The sequence below is a fragment of the Rhododendron vialii genome, chromosome 11a (genome assembly GCF_030253575.1).
Source record: "Rhododendron vialii isolate Sample 1 chromosome 11a, ASM3025357v1".
In the NCBI taxonomy this organism is placed as follows: domain Eukaryota; kingdom Viridiplantae; phylum Streptophyta; class Magnoliopsida; order Ericales; family Ericaceae; genus Rhododendron; species Rhododendron vialii.
In genome coordinates this window covers 35012558-35039938 of record NC_080567.1, presented here as the reverse complement: position 1 = coordinate 35039938, position 27381 = coordinate 35012558, and the positions used below count along the sequence as shown (strand labels likewise).

Genomic DNA, 27381 nt, shown 5'->3' with positions numbered 1-27381 from the left:
CGAAAGGCGTAAATTGCCAGACTATCATCATGCCAATCAAAGTAAAATCTGCCAGACTAGAACTAACAAACAGCGCCATTTCCGTCAAATTAGCTAGGTATCCCAAAGCTTACTTCGAGAGTCCCCCGAAAAGAATAACCAGTGATTAAGATTCATTTTGATTTGTGGAATTCAAGCATCAAAGTGAATCTCAACCTGGTTACTCTTTTTGGAACACTTTTGGGTAAGTTTTCGGAGTACCTAAACATTAAAGCTTAACCATCAAAACATGCGCATTTTTAGGCACCACCCCACCCCACATGGAACTGCAATTGGGTTCACACTTCCTTCACACCACCATTACTCTCCCTGTCCCACTCTCTCAAACTTAGCCTAGAATCTAGCCTCGGAATATGATACTCCCAGCAATTAAAATATTTCCAACAATAACTAATTAAGTTCAAATAAATATGGAATAATTCTGTATTTCACATTCAAATAAAATGAACAAATTTAATGATATACATTCAATAACAGAGGAGACAGAGCTGACAGCTGAGAATAGTGCTCTGTAAATATAATCAATAAACTAGCAAGAAAAAAAAGTAACAAAACCAACAAAAAAATTCTTAAGAATAATATTCCAAAGGAAATTTAACTACTGATTCGAGCCTAAATTAATCAATCTTGTTGAAAACCCAAATCGGACGACGGCGGCAATGAGAGACGCGGTTTCTTGAAGGGCAGAGGGCTCTCCACTTCTTGTTCACACGCGAGTTGACTTTTCCGCCCGCAGTCAACGACCAGGCCCAGGCCGAATTCCTGCGGGGCCGGCATGTTCAGGTCGAACCCCCGGTTGCTGTGGCTCGACCCGCCGCCTTCGGACGTCGTCACCCCGCTGCTCCCGTTACCGTTGCCTATCCCGTTACTGTTGCCCGTCCCGATACTGCCTTCGTAGTGGCGGCGCTTGTGGCCGCCCAGGGCTTGCCCGGTGGGGAAACACTTGTGACATATAGAGCACTCGTGGGACCGACCGCTGGGCGGTAGCGTTGTGGTGGCGGTGGCGGTGGTTGTGGTGGTGGTGGTGGAGGTTGACGGGTGGTCGTCGGAGGTGGACCCGGCGGCGAGTTTACGGTGGCTGGCTTTGTGTCCGCCGAGGGCTTGGTATGACGGGAAGGCCTTGTCACAAACGCTGCACTTGTAAGAAGTTTTGTCGGCTGTGGCGGTGGCGGTGGCGGAGGCGCCGCCGCGAGCGAGCATGATGAGGCAAAGGGCCAGGTACTCCTCTTCGGTGGGAGCTGGGGATTCGGAACGGGGACGTTTCGAGCGCTTCCTCTTGGTCCACGGCTCGAGGCAGTTGGGGTCCATGTCGTCGAAAGGCGTGGTTCTTCTGGTTGGAGAACTCAGTGCTTCCAGAGCCATCTTTAGAGCGAGAGAGCGAGTGAAAGAAATTGGGAGAATATTTTTGAGAGAGAGAGGAGAGGAGAGGAGAGGAGAGGAGAGGTTAGCTAGGTTGTTTGTTGAGAGGGTGTGGAGTGAGGGTAGTGAGGTAGGGGGGTTTTATATATATAAGGAGAGAGAGAGAGAGAGAGAGAGAGAGAGAGAGAGAGAGAGAGAGAGAGAGAGAGAGGAGGGGTTGGGAAGTTGCGTGGGGACTGGCGGTGGAGGTGTTGTGTAGGTTATTGGATATAAACACTTGTACATAATACTAGTAGTTGTTGTTTGTAACTTTGTATGTAGATGAGATGAGAGATAATTGTGTTGTGTGTATAGGTGTGGATTAGATTTTTTTAGAGAGAGAGAGAGAGAGGGGAACACGTCAGATTTTTAGAGAAAGAGAGAGAGAGAGAGAGAGAGAGAGAGAGAGAGAGAGAGAGAGAGAGAGAGAGAGAGAGAGGGGGAACACGTCAAGGGGATGACTTGGTGGAGGGAGAGAGTGAAGTCGGTCAAGAAGAGTGGGAGTAATGGTAAGGGTGAAAGAGCTAGAAAACAATCACTACAACCTAGCTTATTCGGGTTTGGTCTCGGATCTCTTTCCCTTTAACTTTTAGGTTCGATTATCTTTGTTCGTAATTTTTGGAGTCATTTAATTTTACATTAAGTGTGTGAAGCTAAACGAGGAGCTGACGAGATGCGCTCTAACTGACCTAGAACAGTACCCTACATTACGGGAAAAAAACCTAGAAACAATTACTAAAAGAGAATAAATTCTTTACACCGTCGGTGTAAACATTTGTTTCCTCCAAATCAATTGTATTGCGTTATATCGTCATATTTTATTAATTGGGACTACTATTTTGACACGTGTCGCAATGCAATCGATTTGGAGAAAATAAATGTTTACACCGGCGATGTAAAGAATTTATTCTCTTACTAAAAATCAGAAAAATAAATCGAAGAGTAGAAAAACTATAGAAGTGGTACAGTAAACACTATTTTAATATGAATTAAATTGTCTCATTAGGAATTTTTTAATAGTCAGGATAATAGAGCGGCACATCCAATTGTCAATAAAACAGTGTCACATCTACATAACAATATTGTTATTAATTTTTGCAGTCTTTTTGGACAAACATTGGTGTTACGATGACAATATGATACAATGTAGATTGATTAATAAAAGCAGATGAGTAAGATTTGATGGACATTTTTGTTTCGAATTTTTTTTTTATTGCCCTCTTTTTTGCCACCTCCACGAACGCTTCGTACAAAAAAAAGATACAGAAAAAAAGAGAAAATCTTCGTACAAAAAGAAGGTATGGATAGAAAAAGAAGATCGTGAGAATCACTCTCTACAATGTTTTACCGACATATTACAATACAAGTGAGAAATGGCGTGATGCGAAATTAGATTAGTGATATTTTTCATCAGACGTTAGCAGAATTGCATATTCACATATATATATATATATATATATATATATATGTTCTAAAATTTACAAAGAATAATCAGCTGTATTGGTTGGTACAACTTGACGTACTCTATGATCCACTTATTAGTTAAAGGAGGGTCAATAAGTAAACTAACCATAATTCCATGTTAATTAGTATCTGAAATTAATTGACACACGTGATACTTATAGTAATAGTGGTATTATTACTGTAATGGTCAAAATTAACTGGTAAAGCTTAGGTATTGACTGACGTATTCTTCTTCAACTTAGATTTTTTTTTTTTTGATATCAGATTCTTCAACTTTTAGATTAGAAAGACTTTTATTCCGCCGAGTCAATAAACACATGTACGTACTACCCAGGCCTGTAGATGTTGAGGTTTTCACCACTCCAACACACAATTTGACTTGGCACCGGATTTCGATGCCGCGTGTATTAATGCTATTCTTAATTTTCTGTACTCCTATCTCTTTTGGAAGAGAGAGAGAGAGGGAGAGAGAGAGAGTTGATCATCAGTTGAAGAAACAACAAAGGAAGGCATATGCCCATATCCTATGGAGAGGAGGAGAGAAAAGTGTGAACGTAATTAAAATATCTTCACCAAACAATCCTCGTAAGATACTTGTGTAATCTCATGCCCATGGCCCCCTTTTTTTTTTTTTCGACGAACAATGCTAACGCAACTTACATTGATAATAAAATCAGATACAAATTGACATTATTTTTTTATAACCAGATGTTCGGGTTAATTTAAGCGTCTGCCGATCAAACTATTTATTGCTGGGAGTTCATTTAAAGGCAGAACAAAACTCTATATAAACTGGTCTCAAAAAATGGATAGTACCTAAGAGCCTTTAGACCAGAAATCTTGTATGGAAGCAAATTTATGAGATTCAGGCCTTGACGGCCACCACCGGGCCAAACTCTTTGGTTGCCTTAATTGACGTTAATTTAATTTGGTTGCAGCGTTTGCAGGTCCGAGGTTACTTTTTCTTTGGCTTTACGAAAAGGCCATGAACTAACCACGTGCGTATCCGAGCATACCTAGGGTGTGTAATAGCACCAATGGCCAATATTAAGTTATTAACCACCAATTTTACGGAAAAATTCACTGATACCCCCAAGGTTTTCTTTAAGGTCAGATTCCCCCTTCACGTATGAGGATTGACCATAAATTCCTTGTCGTTTCAATGTTCATCTCATCGACCCAAACAATAAATGTTGGATCAGCACACCGTGGGACTAGTCAAAAGCGGCTTATGTTGATAAACTTATCGTTTTTAGTTGTAAAAAATACTGTATACAATAAAAATCTCATAATTCCCAAATTTTCGAATCAAAATTAATAAATTTGTCATTTTCAATCAAAATGGTTCTTTCAACAAGTAAAAAAAAGTACTACTATTAGTTAGGGCTGCTCAAAAAAATCGGGTGAACCGCGAAACCGGTCTGAACCGAACCGTACCTTTTGAATTTTGTCTGTGGATTAATGGTCTGGACATGGATTGAAAAATTAGAAAACTGTGACTCGCGGTTCGGTCCACGGATTTTCATTATGAAACCGTAGATTAATTGAACCGGACCGTGAGATATTTATTTTATATAATTAATAGTTAGAAATGTTAAAACTTTTTCCACCAATTTTTTTATTTTAATGTTAAACTATTGCCAGTTGTTGTGCATTGCATTTGGATGGAAGATACAATTCCACCTCTTTGGTGTTATAGTTATCCCCCATTGATGTTTTTTTTTTTTTGTTTGGTTTTATGTTATGTACTATAATAATACAATCTACCAGTGTTTAGATTCTTGTGAATCTGATTTCTAAAGCAGCCATTTGATAGTTTATGTAACAAATACTTTCTGGTGGTATTAAATTTAATTCTGAGTGTAACATTCTTTCATTTTAGTGTGAGATATTTGCTTGAGCTTTATTTTTGCTAAAATCCGTAGATAAAACCGTAACCAATCCGCGAGTCACGGATTGAATTGGAACAACTAGTGGTTCGGTCCTCGAATTCCTAGAAATCCGAACTGAACCGGACCGCGAGCAGCCCGTAGTATTAGTATATTTTATCTTTCTTTTTTTTATTATCAAAACAACTCTTCTTATGGGTGGACAATTCATTTTGATTCAAAAATTTCATAGTTTTTAATTATTTTCTTATCATCAGAAAGGTGAATCTTTAGATATAAGTCATTTCTGGCTCATTCTGCCACGTGTTCGGACAAACAATTGTAGATTTCGGATATTGGTGAAACACAAATAGATATCACAAGAGATTTGTCGACATTTCTCATATGCGAAAGGGGTCTCTGTCGTCATAGAAAACCTCAAGGGTGGCCATGAAATTTGCCCTTAATTAATTTTAATACATACCAATGACAGATTCATTTTATGAGTGCAACTAAGCATATAATTTCATTAGGTAAATCTTATTTTGGGTATACGAATTAGGCACGAAAAGAAAAGATAGGTATGTACTCGCACAAAAAGCCGAACCACATGATATTCTTTTCAACAAACTTTAAGCAACAAAATCGTCTACCAAAATGTTGTAGCCAGCATTCATATTTTGTACTGTACTAATTAACTTAAAAGGCATCCATCCTCATAGGTCCTTTTCTTTAAAATTGACATTCTAAGAGCACCTCCAACGGCATATGTCAAAACTGAGGTGGACAATCAAACGGCTAGTTTTGGCATTAAGTCACCATCCAACCATAATGCCTTCTATCATGCCAAAAGTGACATGGCTTTGAAGGGATGTAACGTGACTTTGAAGGGAAGTCTCAAGTTGTCAACTTTGACATCAACCTTCTAGACTGCCAATTTTCAAAATTTGATTATAAGCTTTCAAAGTAATTTGACATAAGGGTTGGAGAGAGGGAGCTTGATGTCAAATTGCCACATAAGCCTTCAATATAATTTGACATCTTCACTTTTGACCTCTCTGCTTGGAGATGCTCTAAGGGGCGTTTCCAAAAAAAATAAATGGCAAATTATTGCATTTTGTCATGTTGTTCACACTAACCCATAACTTCTTTCTCGTCATTTCCCCCCCTATTTTTCTCCTCTTATTGGTTAGTGAAAACACCCTCTTAGCTTTTTGGTACGCATCATTTCTCACTTACAAATGTCTAATTCTCTACACACCCTTACTGTTCCTTCGGATATTGATGAAGGATAAGAAAAGAAAAGAAAAAAATGAGAATACTTTCACTTGTTTTTGGATAACTAGAATAAATGAGAATACTTCCCACCATGATGAACATGTCATCAAAGTTAATATATGCAATAAACCATGTGTCGCCATGTGATTCGCCGATCTCTCAAGAGAGGAGTTATTTCATTTTTTTTAAACTTTCCAATTCAATGGTTTCCTACAAAGAATGCATTGTTTTTTGTTTTTTGTTTTTGCTTCATTTTAATTGATTGTTACCTTTTGGTTGGCCCTCTAGAAAGCCACCTAATTTTCCCCTGAAACATCCCCTCTGTCCAATTAATTTGGTCTCTGAATTGACCAATTCATTAACTACATTGCCACCCTAAAAATTAATGTAATCCACCTAAATATCTAAACCCCAGAATTACCATAACCTCCCTCCTATCTCCTCTTTCCATATCTTCATTTTCAATAAATATTCTCCAATTCCAGTTCATATATCTTTATATTTGTGATTCTTTTCTCGTCGTGATGAATAATCAACAAAATAGTAAATATAACCTAATACTAAAGAAATACTCTTACTAGACATAAAATTATTCGTAAAATCCAAAATCATCTGTATAAAGATCTCTATGGAATATTTAAAATCTGATTTTGTGTACGACGCTCCTTTGTAATGTAGAATTTCATTTGGAAAAGGATTTCTATGGACAGGTGTTGGCTTTTTAAAAAAAAATATTGAGTGGGCGAACATATAAATAGTACTAGAACTATAAAGGAGGCTTAACATTTGAGTGGAAGCGATCGCACGGGTTCATCCACCCAGAGATATCTATTTCGGTAGCATTTTACCCGGATTCAGAGATGCTGTCAAGCGGGGTGCCGAGCGACATCCGGTCGTTCATACAGGTCCGAACCGTTTATTTACATGGTCAAGGTCTAAGCCATTGATTCGGCCTATATGAACGGCCGTTCGGCGCCACCGCCAAGCACCCCTGATGAGCAGCATCTCCCAATCCGCATTACCCCCAAGAAAATTTTAGTAGAAAGAGAGTGAAGAAACCAAACGCAAAGCAAAGCAGTGGAAGGAGGGAGGGGACTGGAATACTGGATGTTAACTTCACCGACGGGGAAACCCGGGCAGCTCACGGCACGCAACGCGCTTTTTCGCTTTTCTTCGGTGGCGGACTCGGTCTCTTTTACCACGTCTGTTTGTGTGTGTTTTCGTTGTAACAACACGTGGCGAGTGAAAGTGGATACTTCCGAGATGTTTGGGGACAAGCAAGGGGAAGCCGTTTTGAAGACGCCACGTGGGATGTGTACGTCAAAAGGTGCCACGTAACGCTCTCGCCTGGCAGGGACCCGGAGGTGCTGTAGTGCACCCCCGCACTACACGTGTAGTGCGGCCAATCCGGCCGTCCATCTCGGCAATGGACGACTCGGATTTTCATCCGAATAATGGACTGCTAGGATTTGTAGAAACTCAGATTAAATTCAAACCGTCTGCACCGAGATGGACATAGTGTAGTGTAGCGGGTGTACCGCATTCCCTCCCATTCCCTCTTTTTCCTGTGGACTGCTTGTTACTTGTAGTTTCTGATTACTAATTAACTAAACTAATAAGTGATCATTTGCGAAAAAATAAGATTAATGTAAGTAGATTACCAAAGAAAGATTAATTAAAGTGAAATCTGATGTTTTCCCTCCTAATACAAAGAGAATAAATTTTAGGAGGCGGATTCTCTGCAGTTGGACTGCAGAGAGTCCTTACAGTTCAATCACAGTCGTTCTTTGCTTCTAACGGTCCAAATTTGAGAAAAGTTTTTTTTTTTTTTAAATTTTGACCGTTAAAAACATCATCCGACGGTTGCGATCACTTGAACCGCACCTCTGTGGTCCAACTTTTCCTCCAAATAGTGCATTAGCTTGGAAAAAAGACAATCGGAGAGACTTTTTTTGTATCAAAACAAGAGACCTTCTCCTAAAGCAAAGACCGTTACACGGAAAAAAGTCTCTTCGATTGTCTTTTTTCCAGGCTAATGCACTCTCTGGAGGTAAAGTTGAACGATTTTCGTCAAGATTAAGCAATTCCGTCGCCGATAAGGCAGAAATGGAGTGCTTTAGTCAAACAGTAAAGTCGGAAGATATATTTCTAAACCCCACAAAGAAATTCTTGAAAATAGGTCATTTTCTTGTCTTCATTCTTTTTTCAATTTATTTCCACCTAATAAACCCAAGTTCTAAATGCGTAATATAAAAATAGCTAGGTCTACTCCATGAAGCTCACTAGAAAACCACCAAGATTCCAACTTTAATTTCTCCCATCTACTTATGTCACAGATCTTGATCTTGCATATATTTTTTTAAATTTTATATATAAACAATAGGATTGATATCCATGCAAGTTGTGGGGATGCAAGGTCTCTCTCTCTCTCTCTCTCTCTCTCTCAGAGTGGATGCAAGGTGGTTGTGCCCTTGTATGCCACCCACCAGGAAAATATACAAATACAACGTCCTTGCACCTCCATTTCATATATTATTAAATTCACTCAACACAAACATTTTTGTACAATTCAATTGGGATTTTTAAACCTAGTATTCCTGTCCTATGATAGGGGAAAGTAAACTAATCCGTTATTACAAAATCTTACTATTGTGTTGCTGATAATAATTAGATTAGTTGAACCTAAAGAGTTGACCAAATGATTAAGGTAGATGCACTTTGTCTTCCTTTTTATCTGAATCAGTTGATGCACTAGAGTTCAAGTTTTATACTTCAAAATGTATGTGCCGTATAGGGTAGATAGACTAACCAAACTATTTGAGTTTGAACTTTTGTTCCACTTGTTAAAAAGCTCGATACTGATAGTTTTGCTCCCAAAACAATCAAGCGTTGGTATTTTATAGAGGCTTGGTAAATTTTCAAACAAAGCTCGAACAAGTTTTTATTTAGCTCGTTCAACTTATGATTCTTGATGAAACTCAAACTACTCACGACTGGCTTGTAATCAAGTCGAGTCTCAACATATAAAGTTCGCTAAGTTTACAAACCAAGCTTCAACTATCACTCCTACTACTTATTCGATTCTTCCTGCTCATTTATCAACCATAGCTCCGTAGAGTGGCAAGTAGAGTACGAAAAATAGTGTCATAGAGCACCATCTGTATCCCACACCCAATATTCCATCATAATATCACAATCCCACGTCACACAAAAAAAAAAAAAAGAACTCCAATTTTGATCATGTGAGAAATCATTTTCAACGTTCATACAATAATTAAATCAAAAAATGAGCATGAAATCAAGAAGATTCCCGTTGCTTGCGCTGAACGGCTTACTTAACAAATTAGAGAATGATTCAAGCACTGATCTAGAAAAGGCAACGGCGTCAAAGTACGGCACACCGCGTGATGCTAGCATTGCATATTTTGATTCTACGAAATGTCTCAAGAGTGGAAGAAGGTACAAGTAAGGGGCAACTTAATTAACTCATGGCTTACATAATCAATACTTCAACCTAACTGTAGCTTTTCCTCACAAGTAACGCCAGATTATCTTAATCTGCTTATTACCTGTTCTCCCCTACCAAACAGAATATTTCGGAAACCAACGGGGAGAAATTCACGAGTCAAATCATTTGAAAATTTTAGGTGCAAACATCGTTTTCCAGACTTTAATTTACTCCTTTAATCAACAAACTTGGGGCACGACACATTAGTCAGGTAACCTAAACAAATCGTCATACATATGAATTCTCAAACAGGGCAATTCAAAACATCCAGCAATGTAATGAATCCATGAGACCTAGTAAAATAAGGATCTGTTGGGTCGAGAAATAAGTAGCAATGCTACACTACACTGTCACAAAGATGTGAACTTACAAAAATGAACAGCAACTACTGTACTAGTGATCAGTCTACGTGCTTGGATTTAGGAAGCTTCATTGGAAAGATGAAGCCAGGCATTTTAATGATAGCTACGTTGTCTGCAGTTACCATTTATGCGGTAGGATTGGGGTAGGCTTTTGGCTTTGGCTTCACTTCAACTTCGTTTACACTTCGAACAAAAATTGCATCTGGTTCGTGACTGCAAATTGAACATGAAACAAGTAGATATTACACATGCACACCAAGAGAGAGAGAGAGAGAGAGAGAGAGAGATTCTTACGGTTTCTTTCCCTCTTCAAATGTATAACTGGATGCCACAGCCAACAGTCGGCCATCTCTGCTGAATGACAAGGCTGCAACGCTTGTTGGGTACTTTGAGTACTGCAGATTGAAATCGATGGGGGGAAAAAACAATCGAGCGCTTTTAAAAATACATACCTGTCTCTAGTCGCTACAAAATATAGAATGACTGAAATATTTCTGAAAACGTTTTACCTGGTACAACCTCTTCTTATGGTTTCCATCCCACACGTTGACATAACCATCACAACCCCCGGTTGCAAATGTACCATAGCTGCGAGGTTAGAAATTATAAGTATTTTACATATTTAAGAATGAAAGTGGAAAAAAACACAGCCACAATCACCATCCGTACTCCAAGTCGTGGATCAACTGAGATTAATGTCATTTCGCCCAAGGACATTCCACTTACGAAGTGATTTCAGCAAGTCATATCTCATGCATTTAGAAGTATGATGCTAAATTGCTAAGTAAGCTAATTACAAGAACAGGAACAAAAACCACAGAATTTTTTAATTGCCAGTATACGTCCTTGTACACAAGTTGCCCACATGCAAGTTGCCCACATGCCACAATCTAGGGTTGGGCTAGCCGATCAAGAACTCCCTTGACGTTATGCCTGGGTTTGAGTCTCATTCTATTAACTGCAGTTCCCCTTCCTTCTATCCCGTCTACCAATTTCGAAATAAAAAGGAAACCAAACAAACAAGTCCACCTTGCAGCTTCACATTTAGTTTAGCCCATGATATCATCTTTGATACTGAGGCCCTGAGGCATCTCACTAGCTCTTTCCAATTCAAGGGTCGGTACTTCACAGAAACAAATTCTCACATTTTCTTGCACCTACTGATGCATGTAATCATTTTCTGAACATACAATAAATTGTAAAACTCGAGAACATGTCATGCCAAGAAAAAGTAACTAACCAAGGTACTCACTTGATTCAATGTATGATCAGATCCTTAACCCTAACTACTTGGGACAGGATGACACTACATAAGGAAAGCAATCATTAAGATTAGCCAGTGAAAGAATGATCAGGGTTTTCGCCTGCAATATGCGTGTTCATTTGATCCAGTCAAGAAAAGAGGCACTAAAGAATATAATTTGCTCTTCTCTATATTCCTAGCAAACAGAGGAGAATTTCAGGAACTTACATTGGGTGAAATGCAATAGCATTTACTGGGTAGACAATGTCCCTTCCAGCTTCAGACTTTCGATGACACTTGAACGCGTACCTGCAAAAAACTTAAAGGCATTAAAGATTGACATATGTAAACTACAGTTTGTGCTATGATAGTATGATGTGGCCCTGGACCTATAGAAGAAGGTTTCCCTCTTCTTAATCATATAGTAGTAGTAAAATAGCATGGTTATTTATGGTTGTCAAAAGGGAGCTTCTGTGGACCTGTCATTTCCATGAACAAAATTGCTAACTAGTCATGGGGAAACTTCTGCTGTTTTCTGGCAAATGACAGCAGTGTGCAGCACACTAGAAGGTAGAAAGCTACTATTCTTTTTAATAGAAAATACAAAGATATTTTTCTTAATAAATGAGGAGTTTGGTTCAATTCAATATGTAGCATAGACATCAATTGACTTATGTAGCATAGATATCAATGCAGCCGTCTACTAATCTACAATCACTGCTCAGCCTCAGGAAGTACTTGTTTGTGGATTCCAGAAAAAAGTTCAAGAAAAAAACTAAAGCTACTATTCTTTTTAATAGAAAATACAAAGATATTTTTCTTAATAAATGAGGAGTTTTGGTTCAATTCAATACGTAGCATAGACATCAATTGACTTATGTAGCATAGATATCAATGGCCGTCTACTAATCTACAATCACTGCTCAGCCTCAAGAAGTACTTGTCTGCGGATTCCAGAAAAAAGTTCAAGAAAAAAACTAATCCTTTAATAGTAGGAGAAAATCACCAAGACGATCGGCAAATAAACGACACCGTGCTCACAAATGTCGCAAAACTAATACATACTTTTTGGACTGACCAGCCTCAGAAAGATCAAAAAATTCCATTGCAACCCGACCTTCCACAGAACTAAGAGCATAACCTGCACATTGTAATCCGAGTTGAAAATCAAGAGAAGGATGCAGATAAGACTACAAACTTAAGCTACCTAGGCAACTCATTATCATTCTTTAGCTTGCCATATTCTATGATTTGCCTTCTAGTTAAGCAACTCCACTACCATGTTAAGCTGTTATGCAGGACCATTTCAGGCAAAACAATGTAAAATAAAGTTCTATTGTAGAATAATCTTTCTTAAGAATCTGCAGAATCTTTCTGCTGTTTTGAAAGAGCTGGTGTGGAAAGGGGAAAAAAGGCAGTTTAACCGGACTCAATCATCTGATTGAAAATTAAAGTTCTCAGTACAGAGATAAAAATGGCATTACATTATCAGAAAAGGCGATCGAAACCACAACTGTGCAAAATAAAGCTTTTTCACGCAGTATACATTGGCTTTCCAAACCACAGCATACCTGTTCCATTGGGATAACAGCGCACACATCTGGTTTGGTATTTCAATGAAGATTCTCTTCGCTGCTCAGGTTGAGACATGTTCCGTAAATCATACACATTAACATGCCTTCCTGCAGTTGCTACGACTAAACGATTGGCAAAAAGGGACAAAGAGTAGACACGCTCTGGTTGTGTGTATGTCCCAACAAGGGTGCGCTCTTGCCCACTTGCACCTCTAGGATCCCAACATTTCAGTGTTTTGTCCCAACTACCAGTGATCACTTGCCCTAAAATCATACAATGACAAATTAGTAACTGAATGAGATTACTTTAGAAACAGAACAAAAGATGTCACACATTGATGAATATATGTAAGTCCTTTTCAAAGTGCATATTCCATAAATCCGTGACATGCACTGACATTACTGAGTGAAATTTTTTTTTTTTTGATCGGCCATTACTGAGTGATATTAACAATAGCATCATGATGAATCAGTTCAATGAAAACTAAGGACATGGAGAGACACTACTAAGTTGATAAGATGCTAGCCTTCAATATATACAATATAGCAATAAACTAAGGACATGGGTGAACAATTAAACTGCTTCAATATGTAGTGTGAATAGGATAAGATGCCAGTCATTAAGCAGAAGCTTCTGCTCCTTAATTCTCTTCCACACACACACAAAAACCAATCAACAAGAAATGCAAAAATTCTGCAACTTCCAAAGCCAACCTGTTGCGTATGAATATTCAATACATCGCACAGGTGCATCATGCTTTCCCAAAATATCCTCCTTGCCTACGTTGAAAAGAAGCCTGAAACATCAAAAGCACGGTTAGCCATAAAGCTGGATGAAAAATTTTCTGCAAACATGATTATTGACATCATGACACATGCAAGAAAATAACAGGATTGAAGATATCATCTTTCCAGCTAAATCAAAGGCCGAGGAAGAGAAGTACAATCAAATGAAGCAAAAGAAGGTTATAGCTCTTGGCTAGGTAACGAAATGCAAACTATTTGGAATACATAACCAAACATTAACTACACCCCTAGCATACTGCAACAGCCAGGTTTGTACTTAACACTTTGGAACCCACAGCAAGTGAAATAAAATGGGAAGCTGGGAATCTAGGTATAACAAATAACACTTGTGTCTAGAATTATGAACTCCAACCTTTTGTTTCAATTTAAGTAAGTAACTTGAGTCTCTTTATCGGGGAAGACAACCTAAGACGCTGGGTGTCCACTTCAAATCACCAATTACTAGGGCCGGCCCAAGGGATTTGAATGCCCAAGGCTAAATTGTGGGGTGGTGTCCTACGTATTTTTAGAATTAAACAACAATGATAGAAATGTTTCTTTATATAACTATTTTAGACTTTATAACGCATGTTAATTGCTTTGTCACCAGCGGCCAAAGTGGTTGGCATGAATTCTACTTGACTTGGTTTTGAAACCTGGCAATTAAAATAGCATTATTTTTGGGGAAATAACTTTTCAAAAAAAAAAAAGTTGCCCAGAAGATTCAAACTCACTCTCCATTTGGACTAAAATCAACTTACTGCTGAGCTAGCAAGACGTTTGTATTATAATACGAACAAATAATATATACACTAATTTACAAATAATATTGGAGTACCCCTAAAATTTGAAATTTTTTGGATGCCCAAAGCCCAGGCCTCTTGGGCCTGGACCGGCCCTGCCGATTACAACGTACACAAATGTAGGATCCATGCCGAGATGGCAGTTCAGAACAACCCAAGTAACTTAATTGCTTGCAATTGGTACATTATCTTCTCCCTAGCCAACTTTCATATCAAATTTTACTCGTACTTGCTACTACGTTAAAGGGCAAACGGAAGCAAAACACAAATATCAGAACGACTTGAGTGGCAGTTCAGAATGACTCAAGTAGCTTAATTGCCTGCAATTGGTACATTATCTTCTATGTCGCCAGCTTTCGTAAGAAACTTGCTACTACGTTTAAAATGCAAACGGAAGCAAAACACATATATCGTGCTCTATGGCTGTTTATCCACCTTTATCTCACTACATATCTTTCTCTCTTTCTTTCTTTTTCCCTTTTGGGAGGTGGGGATAATTGTGGCGCCCGGCCAGTTTACGCTTACCTCGACTAATGCTGAGGACGACTTCCACCATCCACCGGTGGGGGACTATTTAAAGCCAGAGCAAAGCCCTGCATAGACTGGGAAGGAGTTTTTTTGGGTAAGGGACGGGGAAGGAGTTGATATCACCTAAAAGGTTTCTCAATACATTTCTCTGTTTGTACTTTCCACCTTTCTATATTTAGACTTCCGGGAAGACTACAAAATCGACCTTAATCCGAAAAACAAAACTCATGAACCGTTACTAGTGCAGAAAAACCTAGAAAGCGCAAAATGAAGGGATTAGGGCACAAATAGCACTGACCTCCTGACAGCATTATCCGCACTAGCACTGAACCCGGAAGAATCGTCGTGGAAGCAGCAATCCAACACAGGACCTCCGTGCGTGAACTCCCCCCTCAGAACGTCGGCACTCGCGTCGTACAACCGAACAGTCTGGGCACACACAACACCACAGAAAACCGAATAACGAATTCGGCTCGAGATCTAGTGAACAAGACATAAGAACGAAGTGAACACGAAGGAAACTGAGCTAGGTTTTTACCTTGTCCCAGGAGGAAACGAGGAGGTGATCGCTGTGGTTGGAGAAGCGGAGACTCGAGATGCCGTCGGACGGCGGATTGGATAGCTCTCGCCCGGCGACCTGTGGCACCGCCGCCATGGCTGCGTCGGTTTCAGAGTGGGGGGTTAGGGTTTTGGGAGAGAGGTGCGGTAGAGATTAGGGGTTAAGCGGCGGAGAGAGAGAGAGAGAGAGAGAGAAGGGGGGAGGGAGAAGAGGAGAGGGAAGGAGTTTTGAAAATTTGACGCTACTGTGTCAGTCACGGTGGAAGTAGCACACCATTCAAATCGGAATCCGAAGTATTTTAAAAATGGTGAGTGATTCAAATTCAAAAGAAGAAAAGAGATACAGTAATGCACCGCATGAACTCTACGTCCCAAAGTCACATAATGCACGTTCACGTGCACGCATAAGAGCGCAATATTATGATGTAGCGTATTAAATCATACATAACAAAATCACGGCTCAAATGAAATCTAACTTGATATTCATTACAAAGAACTAGATGGAAGCAATCTAGATTAGTAACGGAGGAAATTGAATATAGTAGTACTAAATAAGGTGTCCTTACATTAAATGCAAAGTGATGAATTACATAACAGTGTTAGAGTCGAGTGAAATAAGCAAGGAAGAAATTGAAACAATTACAATTATTGCCACGTTTATGAGTAATGAAAGTACAGTATATAATAGAAAATGACGAAGGACACTGATGATTATTTGAAAAAATTGATCTCACTAATCAACAAAAGCAGCTGTTACCTTTTACCTAAAGTGCATATGCATTACTTCAACTAAGAGTAAATTTTTTAGAATTAAAAAATAAATACTTATTTCACATTTTCAAACTAAAAAATAATATAAATGGAAAAAAAAATTTATTTTTTTTGCACGGTATAAAAGATCTCAAACAAGATCCATATTATTAGAAAAATTATTTGCGTAAACACATTATTTTTTAGTTTAAAATTATTTTATTAAAAAATAAATATTTAAGTTCGAAACGGTCTTGAGTTTGGATTGGACTCTAGGCACTATCCTGGACTTGGAATGACCAAGTTGAAGACATGGGCTGGGCTGGGCTGGGCTTGGATTGATACTTGACAGAGTTGTTCCACTTACAAAAGGGCTTTAACATCCAGATTAGGGCTGCTTGACACTGCCCAAATAATTCACAAAGACATTTAAGGTGGTGTTTCACTAGGATTTTTAAAACTTTTTCTTGTTTTTGTCTTTATTTCAATTATAGGTTACAAAATACTATGGAGTCACCACTCTTGGAGTCTTGGTCCAACTTGGCTCAAGATTCAAATCAACCTACACATAGAATCTGTGCGACACTGTCACTCTTAATAAATTTTGAGTCACCACTCATGATCCGACTTGACTCAGGATTCACCCAGAGTCCAGCAAAATCGGAAAGCTACAAATTAGGCCGATCAAACTACATACACAGGTATCGTGACTTCTGATAATAAATTTTTGAGTCAACTTCTCAAATAAATTATCCAACCTGATCTACGTCTCATGTGACCCTTTGCTCTCGGTCTCACGAATTTAATAATTTGGAATGTTCACGAAATACTCTTTCACACTCACCCCCGCTCTTGGAAGCTCATTTTGGAACCTGATTAGAGATTAGGTGAGCCCAGCGAGATCGGAGTGGGCAGGCGAGAATAACCCAACCCAGTTTCTTCAAGTCCGAACTCGGAATCCAGACTCACCAAACACCACCCGGTCGACGCCGCAGACGATCATTTCCGTTTACGAAACCCGAAACGGTCGTCATCTCATCGCAAAAAATACATGGACAGATCCTGAAGGAAATTGCTGTGTTATTAACTCCCTTCTGTTTTTTTTTTTTTGTTTTTTTTGTTTTTGCCACACATTTTCTCAAATCGATTGGTGATTCACTTAAACCCTAGAAAAATTAACGACAAATCTGGTCTCAATCCTCTCTGATCCCTCTCGTACACTGAATTTTTCTTCAATCTCAAGTTATTCGATTGTGAGACAACGCCCGTAGATGCAATGGTGGTCTGCAAATGCCGCAAGGTATGCCCTCTCTCTCTATACGTATACGTTAGAACATATATATACAGGTTTGATCAAGGTGTGTAGTTGGAGATCACTTTACGGTTGTCTTCTTGTTCAATTTAGACTGCTGGTACTAGAATTATAGAAGCTTCAGTCGCTAATGATGTGAATTACTAGGTTGGGATCGAACCAAGCTCACAATTTGGAGTCTGAGAGATCTACGAGTTTTGCGTTAATTGATTTTGTGTTAAATGGTGGATTTTAATTGGTTGCCTGCTTGAGCTGTATCTGAATTAATCCAGCTGGGTTAGATAGGAAATAGAATTGGATACGACGGTTATTTGTAATGCACTCTCAGCTGTGAGGTGGGTCCCGTTTGTGTGTAGGTCCCGCCCCATGTGAGAGGAGAGTTACGAATAACAGTTGTATCTGATTTTTCCTCCTTAGATAGAGAAGGATGGTGTATGACACAGTAGAAGGGATAGTAGATCAAACAACATGGATCATACATTCAAGTTCTGGGAAATGGTCCTTTTGGTTAGTTTAATGTATTAGAAATGGTGGCCATTCACCGTTTACATTGCTGATGTCATGAGTTCTGTGGTTTTATTTGTTTTGGGGTGGGGCTGGTTTTTGCTGCATAGTTGATGGCTGACAAACTTGGTTAATTGGTTTCAGGCAACGAAGTTGTACTGTTTCGTACACAAGGTTCCTGTTTGTGGAGAATGCATATGTTTCCCGGAGCACCAAATATGTGTGGTATGTTAGTGTAATTTATGTTCATTCGATTATTGCCTTGTATCTAGTATGTGGGTTGCGGAGATATGAAATTTCCCTAGTGTACATGTTTTCTATTGTGGCTCGGGCTTTGGTTGACTCCTTGTCATTTGAATTGCGTACTTGTTCTTCTTGTCATTGTCGGGAGTCTCAGGACTCAGTTTCCATTCAAACAAATAATGGTTTTTATTTTGCTTCATAGAATTTGAAGGGGAGTGCCGTATTTGGATCATTCACAGAAACCATGGAGTTTTAATTGGAAGACCGGGGCATAAAGAAATTGTTAAAGGAAAACATTGATGCATGTCTTAACAATCTTTCAATTTGGCAACGAATGATGGTTTCTATTTTTGCTTCTTAGTGTTTGAAGGGGGTATCAAAATTTGGATCATAAACAAATGCTGTAGAGTTTTAATTGGAATAATAGACATCGCCTGAAGGATATCTTCCTATGAAATCGTCGATGAAGAGTGAATACCTTAGCATTTAGAACACTTTCTGACATGGTGCCTCAGATTGGTCTATCAAACAAAAAGAAAGCATGACAAAGTTATGATGTGCTCAAGGAGAAAAGTGTTGTCCTTCACTCTCTAATGTCCCCTTCAGATGTTGTCATGTTGAGTTGTTGGCACTGTTACCCAATGTTCTAAAAATCGCTAGGCGCTAATCGGGCGGAAAAGAGGCGCCTAGCGCCTAGGCAGAGACTAGGCGTCTGACTAGTCGGTTGCCTAATCTAGGCGTTGGACCACCGCCTAGCGCCTAGGCGGAGACTAATCAGCCTAGGCGGCTGACTTTTAGAACACTGCTGCTACCATGGGTTGCCTTTGACATATTGCATTTGTGGTCGATCTATATCCTTAGGCACTGCTGCTCAAAAAGAAAAAAATCCTTAGGCACTTATGCTATGTTTGTTTTATTTCTTGTAGGTCCGAACTTACTCAGAATGGGTAATAGATGGAGAATATGATTGGCCTCCTAAATGCTGCCTCTGTCATACTGGTATCAAAGAGGGGACTGATCCTCAAACTACTCGGTTGGGTTGCTTGCGTATGTGTTGATGCACATTCTCTCATACTTAATACAGACAATTTTTTTCTTTGAGTGAGCTGGTTGACCTTATACTGAATTACTCTTTTGCTGATTTTAGATATTATGCATACAAATTGCTTGGTTTCACATATTAAAAGTTTCCCTCCACACACTGCTCCAGCTGGATATGCCTGCCCTGCCTGTTCCACCCCGGTATGATTTACTTCCAGAAGTTGACCAAAGTTTCATTTATTTCATTGGTTTCTTTTGCTTGCATTAATTTAGTTCACCATAGATAGTGTTCCACATTACTAAGTAGAGTATGAATGAAAAATTTCATTGGTACATACACTGTTTGCAAATGGGCATTTTGTTGCTGGTATGTAGCTAATGACACGTCATAGAGAAAGAACTCGGAATCAAAATGCTCTCTTGGAGATAAATTTTCATGGGCAACTACATCGTGATTATGAAGAGCAATGAAAGGCATTATGGAAGATGTAGTACATTGGCTAATTAAGGCTAATGCTGGAGTCCCGTGTTTGAGCTAGCTATCTCATTGGTTACTCATGGCTTGGCTTGCCACCAAAAAGTATTTTTATTGGTGAATATGTGAGTCTAATCTCACTTCAACTTAGATCTCTAAGGCTTCTTTGAAGTCTAGCTCCATGTGGTGGCTTGTATCTAATCTTATTACTCATTAGGGGTAAAGACAACCCACTACATAATTGGAATTGCCCTCTAGATGTCAAATAATTGCACCATTCATTTCATGGTTAATATCAATTTCTGTGAGAACATATCAGACAGTATTTGATTAATGAAAAATTCCTAAGTTAATAAATCAATCAAATTGGTTTGACGGAGATCGTAACAGGAGGAAATTACTAAGATATTGATGCAGATGCCATAGCCGAGGAGTATCTTAGGCTTTTTAAGCCTAGGATGGCAAAACCGTAATTACGTGACTGTGAAATTATGCGACTGGCCATATGGTTTTGATCCGAAACAGCCCAATGGCCAAGACACATTGTCTTTGGCCATGTGCCGTGTGTTTTTTAGCTGTTTACGGCCGTTCAGGACCCCAAAAGCCCAAATTTGCCGTTTAAGGAAAGATTTGATTTGCTTATAACTTGGGCAAGGAAAATCCGAATTAAGCTGTTCTTTTGGGAGAAGTCTTAGAATTTTCCCTATTTTCCAGTTTTGCTATTATTCTAAATTTTTCCATTTTTGGTAATTTTCGTTAATAATTGATTCGGCTTCCGTTTTGGGCAAATCAATTAGGGTTAGGGTGTTTTCCACCTATTTAATAAGTTGTAAGCCTTCGGGGCAAGGGAGTTGTTGATTATTATTGAATGAAAAAGAGTCGAGAGCATTTCTCTAAACCTATACAGTTTGTGATTTTCTTGTTGCATGATTGTTTCTGTAGTCATACTCATACGGCGCCCTGCATCATATATGAGCCTAGTCTCATTATTTTCCTTATGATGGAGAAATTTCAACTTTTTGTTGCAATAAAGACAGCAAAGGGCCATGAAGTAGTGGTGATATATTTTTTTAAACTGAAAGCTTTGGAGTGGTGTAACCTCTGTGAACTAGGCATGTACCAAGCAACCTAAAGACCTTTACCGCACTTGAGCTGTTGTGCACAACACAATCCTTTTTCTAGTTAGAAATGGAAGCTACTTACTGAAGACATGTCCAATCTGTGTGTTGGCATCTTTGCAATCCTCAAAAGTTTGGTGCCTCTGCTTCCTCCATAATTAGTTGTGATTACGTCACTGTTGATTATTCCTATCGAAATCTATTTGGGAGGTGGAGTCATTATTCCTCTTTATGAATGAAAATCCTTCGTTGTGATTGTGGTTTTGTTATTTCTACTCTTTCTGGTGTTGTTATTTGAAGGACGGTTTTCATTTTCCAGCCATGATTTGTTGTTGCAGATATGGCCTCCGAAAAGTGTTAAAGATTCTGGATCTCGACTTCATTCAAAGCTTAAGGAAGCAATCATCCAGGTAATGCTCATTCTTGGTTTTTTGTAGTCAATCGTAAATATATGGTTACGTTATGCTAATCTAACTGACACTACAATTACTATTTATAGTTTAGATAACCTTTCTTTACTTTTTTTATTTATTTTTCAAATGGTGATGCATTTTGTTTTTTAATTGTTGCAACATATGATGTCTTCACAATGGTAGGTAATTACCCAAGTTATAATGGCAATGTGGAAGGAGTGGCTAGGGTACAGAACCTAACCTTTTCATCACTGTATGCACGAAGTGGCTACCCTCATGTTCATACCTATTGCCTTGGCCTTAATAGGTTACCATTTGGTGTAATTATATGCCAATTAATTATTAGTTCCACAGTTGTGTTGATTTTGTTTTGTTTTGACCATAATAAACTGTGGTGACCGGATGATATGAATGAAAAGCATATTAACTTAGGGTCATTTTTTGTTTTCCTGTACTATTTTCTTTCTCCGTTTAGTGAATTTGTAAAAAGAGATAAGAAAGTGCTCTTAGTTTAGAAGTTATCTAGTTTTAGGGATTTAGATTTGATGTTGACATGAGACAGAAGTGAGGTAAGTGGGAAGCTTTGTGGACACTTTTGTTTGCACAACTAATTCTGTCCAACCAACACAAGTGAGGGTGTGTATGATGGTGGGTGGTGGTGAGGAAATGGGTAGGCCTACATATGCGTTCCCCTATCTATTATAACTCACACATGCACCAATTCCACTGTGATCTAGAAACTCCCCCTCCTTTCCGGTATTGGCAGGAGACACTACTATCTTTGCCAGCTGGTGGTCCCGGCTTCTATGACTTAGTATCAAAGAAAAGTCTTACCTTTACTCAAAGGTTTGTTTCAGCAACTAAAAGTTTGTGACCCCACAAGACGACAAGATACTAGAAGATTTAAGAAAATTTCAGACTAGTCCTGGTGGTTTTCTCGGGTGAAAAAGGTTTAACGTCAAGCTGAAAGTTCTCTCTCTCTCTCTCTCTCTCTCTCTCTCTCTCTCTCTCTCTCTCTCTCTCTCTCTCTCTCAAAGTTACATGATATATGCTGGTCAAAAACCTCAAACTGGCCAAAATGGGAAATTTGTATGGATAATCTGGAAAGACTTGGAAAGGGCCAAAATATATGCAATATTCATAAGAGAGTTACCAGGTCTGGTTTTTTGATGGAGTGAAATATTTCACTGAGATTCTTCCCCCTCGATCTTTGTGTTGGTGTGAGTAAATTTAACTAATCACTGTAGTGGATGACGGAGAATATGTGAGGGATAGACCGGTCTTTTCCTGTGCTGTAAGGCACATTAGGGAACATGAAACCTTTTATTCACCTTGTTTGGTGTTCACCAGATTCTTTTGATGAGAGCTAATATGGTAGGAAGGATCTATATAAGACCCACTTTGGATCCTCTTGTTTTTGTTGATGTATTGCGGTTAGAAATAAATGGAATCTTGAGGATTAAGAATAACTTGCTCAAAGTTTTGCTTTGTGACACCTTTTTGGTTAAATTGGCAATTGCATTGGAAGAAGCAGCAAAGCGGGTGTAGTCCATCTGCAAAAAGTAGTAGCCCAATACTTATTATTACAATATATAGAAACTTACTCTTAAGTAATAATGCAGAATCGAGGACTTGAACTCCCTTCTATTTTTCTTTTACTTTTTGCTAGTTGATCCTTTTTACTAGTACTATGCACAATGCTTCTACCGTTGCCCTTTTTTGTTTTCTAGATTTTAAGTCGGCTAGATTTGCATAGTGGGAAAAAAAATGCTTTTTATTCACGTAATGTTGATATTGGAGGTCAATATATCCCAAGGATTTGATGTCATCTGCTAAGCAGACTAGCGTAACTTTTGTTAGCTTTTGCATGGTTTAATATTTCCAATCGTCTAAAAGACCTTGCTCACTGGCTTTGTGCCTACTTTAGGCACTGGGTCTTAGTCTATTTGATTATCTCTAGGTGGAGGAATTATTTGTGATTGCTACATATGATGATTCTCATCTCCCAAGTGTATGAGGACTTTAGATGTGTGAATTCAGTGTCTTCAACAACCATGACAATATACCATTAGTGATAACCTCAGGAAGTTATTGCCTATCCTATCAGTAAGAAAATGTTGTTTTGGATATCTTCTTCAAATATCATGTCTTCAAGCCATACTAACTTTTGCACAATGCTCATACATTTCAGTGATTTCACTACGTGTTTATTTATGCTGAGGGTGTCATCCTAATTATCATTGTTCTGTCAAATGTACAATATACGTATCAGTCAAGTGAGCGCAGATTAGTTTTTGTGTTTTTCCATTAGGTAGTGGTACTAGAGATCTGGTATCATTTGTTTTAGTCACGGCTGTGATGATTTTTGGTATGGTGGAGGGCTATCCCCTGATGGTCCACAATTGCTTTTTGATTTTGGGGGAAGTACTAGGGTGAAGCTGGTAACAATCTGGCAAGTCATCATGTTGAATTTTGAAAGCTATTTTTGGAAACACTAATTAAGATACAATTGCCACCCTCCTGATTTCTTGTGGGACTATCTGGTTCTTCCTTGGAGATGGAAGTTGGAGAGATGATAGGAACCTGATATTGATGACACCCGGCTGTTTTGGATTCGTTGATTCTGATTTTGGGCACTTTTTTCGCTTTTCTTCAAGTGATTGAATAGAGTTGGTGCGAAGGAAGTTTTTGTGGGATTTTCACTCAAAGTCTTCCAAAACTCATTATGTTGGAAATACCTGTCAATTAACATGGTCAAGCAAAATATATTCAGTTCACCCGAACATTTTGGTGGGGATCTTAGTTTGAGTTCAAACTGATCCACGGTTGGTAAATTAATTAACTTTATTTGATCATGAGTTTGATTACTCCTCATTACGCACACTAGTCTTTTCGGTCCCCTTCAGTGTTACCTGACATTTCTAAAGATCACCATGTAGAGTTTAGAGTTTATAAACAAAGCAACTTCTAGCCTAGGATGTTGTATATCAGTAGTATGCTAGTTCACTTCTTTATCTCGCCACTTCTTGTACATAAGTTGTCACTCATGACTTCAATTGTAAATTTATGACACTAAGAGTCTTGTGTTTGCCATACTAGTCAATTGCGAGCTTAATCACAGATATGGCCGTAGATAGATTGGCATGACAAATGGACTATCATGTACCAGACTTCAAATTACTAAGAGGGCGGCTTTCTTGAATTGAGTTATTTATTTCATCACCAAATAATCAGTATGGAGTCTGGATGGAATGCATATACCTAAAGTGCATGACTTTTTGCACGTTCCTTATGTAATGAATTAACGTGGTATTCAATCTCGTAACTTTACAATTTTGATATCTCTACTCTGATGCAGACTGGTCTAGAAAAGAATTTGTTTGGCAATCATCCAGTTTCCTTGCTGGCAACGGAATTGCGCAACCCTCCTCCTGCTTTTTCTTCGGACCCTCTGATACATGTATCTGCCACCGGAGGCAGCACATCTTTACTTGGAATAGATGCTGGAGCAGTCTCCAGTGATATTGTGGAGATAGATAGCCCTAGTTCTAATCACCCCAATTTCACGAAAAGTGCAAGTCCTTCTGGTGTAAGAGGAATTTTCTCCTAATTTTTTCACAAAATTTGGAATTAGCTGTCAAAAGTGTTTGTTGTCTTTTTTCATTCGCTGAGCACATGTGCATGGTTCTATATTGTCCTCTTAATCTGGTTTCTATGATCTTGGTGTATTGTGACGCAACACAGCCTGCCACTACGACGAGAAAGAGTGCATTCCAAGGTGATAGGCAAAATTCTGAAATTTCATATTATGCCGATGATGAAGATGCGAATCAGAAGAAGTACACGCGAAGGGGTGAGCATATATCCCTATTCTTGTATTGCTTTTTTGGTGGTTAAGGCCTGGTTGAGTGCTGACTTTGGAATGCAACTGTGTTAGGAGAATTTTATCCACCCACACCCGACAACTCTCTCTTTTAGCTTGTTAAGATTATCCTGGGATGTGGATGAATATAACATGAATTAATGCGCCTAATTACCAAGCTATTCTGACTGACGGCCTTTTGATCTAGTATTCTTCTTCTATACAAGTTGTTCTTTATTTCATTTAGACTGCTTTCTCTCTTTGTTTCTTTGTGCTTGCTGAATTATGATTTCATTGGTCATTTTAAATTGAGAACTTTACTTTAAAACTTCTGGTGCTGTCTGTAGGTACTTTCCGCCATAAGTTTCTTCGGGCATTGCTTCCTTTCTGGTCGAGTGCGTTACCAACTCTACCAGTAACGGCACCGCCTCGAAAAGATGCATCAAATGCAGATGAAGTCCCACAGGGTCGTGCACGGCATCAAAAATCTTCAAGGATGGATCCAAGAAAAATCCTTCTCATCATAGCTATCATGTAATAGTCCATTTCATATTTATTGCTCTGGGTTGCCATCTGTGTATTCCTTTTCTTTAATGAAAAGGCAGAACAAGACTGTAGGGACAGGAGTAGTTCAAATTACAATATTTTTTTCCCGGTAATAGTTAGTGTTCTAAAGGGCGCTAGGTGTTAGTCGGGCGGCGACCCACCGCCTAGCACCTAGGCCGCCTTGGCATCCGCCTTGCAAGTAAGTATTTTTTTTTTTGGAGAATCCAGACCGTAGGCGCCCACCTAGCCCCTAGCTGCCTAGCCCCGCTGAGCGCCTTAGCAAACAGCCTAGGGAAATTGTGGGGCAACCTGCCGCCTAGCGCCTAGGCGGCCGCCTTTTAGAACTCTAGTAAGAGTACTGAAAAAAAAAAAATTTCTCTTACGAAAAAAGACAATCTGAGTACATAAAATGAGGGTATGCAGGAATGCAACCACACCTCGAATCCTTGTACAATTCATGAAAAGATTGACCAGCATATGTTTGAGAACAATGATTAGGACTACAATTGCCCAAATTTTTATGTATACCTTTTATTGGGATTATGTTTTCACTAATCCAGCCTCTCCGTAATTAACTGCAGGGCATGCATGGCTACTATGGGTATCCTGTACTACAGAATCGCGCAGCGTGGTTTTGGGGAGGAGTTACCTGACGATGAGCAAGCAGCGATTTAGTTCATACTTGAAGAAGAGGTGACAATGATGACTCGGCTGGATCCAACTATGTCGGTTACTTGTGCCATTTTGCTCCACAACCTCCTTGGTTCCTCACCTCTTCTGTCCTGAGGAAATCTGGTTTTTGATTCGCGAGTTCTTGATTCTCTGTTGCTATGAAGAATTTTTCTATATCTTGTGACAGTAAAATGTTGGTTTTTTCTCGCCTATCTATTTTCCTTTGTAATTGAAAGAGATGTCGGATAAAGCTCTAGGCTCAAGTTAGTTCTTCAATTTTTTTGTTTCTTTGTGTAATTATCATTTCCAGCAACAAACCTGCAACACTGGAAGTGTGACCAAGTTTACTTGATATTCTGTACCTTCGTTGTGAAGACCGCCGTGAACTTTAATTGTTTTGATAAAGCCATTGAATTGCTGGTTTGAGCGTGTATTTGGCATGGGGTCCTGTAGCGTTGTACAGCCTTGTAGTGCATCTCGAGGACCCGAGCGTGTATTTGACATGGGGTCTTGTATTGTTCTACAGCCTTGTAGTGCATCTCGCGGGGGTCCTCTGAGATCTTGTGGATATGTTCCGAGCCGTGGATTTTAAGAAGTTTGTTGACCGCTTTTTTTTTTTGGCAAAAATGTAGATTAATTAAACATTTGTCATTGTCTAACTCATACAAAAATTATTCGCTGATATCCGATCAATTTTGTTCTCTTGAAAGATTTAATCAGCGAACTCTATGGGAGAGTCCCGATAACGTGGTCAAATTCTCTGTACTATTACTCTTGGTCGCAAATTATTACTCTTGGCCATAAACTATTGCACCTGGCCGCAAACTTTTATATACCTGGCCACAAACTATTGTTCTTGATTGCAAACTATTGATTGCTCTTGGCCACAAACTTTTGCACATAACCGCAAACTATTGCTCTTGGCCGCAAACTACTTTTGCACATGGCTGCAAACTATTGCTCTTGGCTGCAAATTTTGTGTACCCGGCCACAAACTTTTGCATATTTGGCCGTAAACTTGTGTACCTAGCCACAA

The 27381-nt window shown here is 39.0% G+C and overlaps 3 protein-coding genes across 3 annotated transcripts; 1 reads left to right on the top strand and 2 right to left on the bottom strand.

Moving 5' to 3' along the window:
- Positions 1-448: 448 nt before the first annotated feature.
- Positions 449-1525, bottom strand: LOC131308442 (zinc finger protein ZAT10-like). Its single transcript, XM_058335375.1, has one exon. The coding sequence runs from the start codon at positions 1399-1401 to the stop codon at positions 661-663; it is 741 nt and encodes a 246-aa protein (XP_058191358.1). The 5' UTR covers positions 1402-1525; the 3' UTR covers positions 449-660.
- Positions 1526-9706: 8181 nt separating this feature from the next.
- On the bottom strand, positions 9707-15851 carry LOC131308420 (mitotic checkpoint protein BUB3.2). Its single transcript, XM_058335343.1, has 9 exons — positions 15390-15851; positions 15150-15280; positions 13449-13531; positions 12732-12998; positions 12226-12301; positions 11389-11469; positions 10427-10505; positions 10212-10312; positions 9707-10130 (listed from the first exon to the last, which is right to left on the bottom strand). Exons 1-9 carry the CDS (start codon positions 15504-15506, stop codon positions 10043-10045), a joined length of 1023 nt encoding a protein of 340 aa, XP_058191326.1. The 5' UTR covers positions 15507-15851; the 3' UTR covers positions 9707-10042.
- A 1087-nt stretch (positions 15852-16938) lies between these two features.
- On the top strand, positions 16939-26778 carry LOC131308274 (uncharacterized). The gene is made up of 9 exons (XM_058335162.1): positions 16939-17459; positions 18120-18200; positions 19145-19265; positions 19366-19460; positions 21191-21262; positions 24624-24854; positions 25010-25118; positions 25475-25661; positions 26255-26778. Exons 1-9 carry the CDS (start codon positions 17436-17438, stop codon positions 26346-26348), a joined length of 1014 nt encoding a protein of 337 aa, XP_058191145.1. The 5' UTR covers positions 16939-17435; the 3' UTR covers positions 26349-26778.
- Positions 26779-27381: the final 603 nt, after the last annotated feature.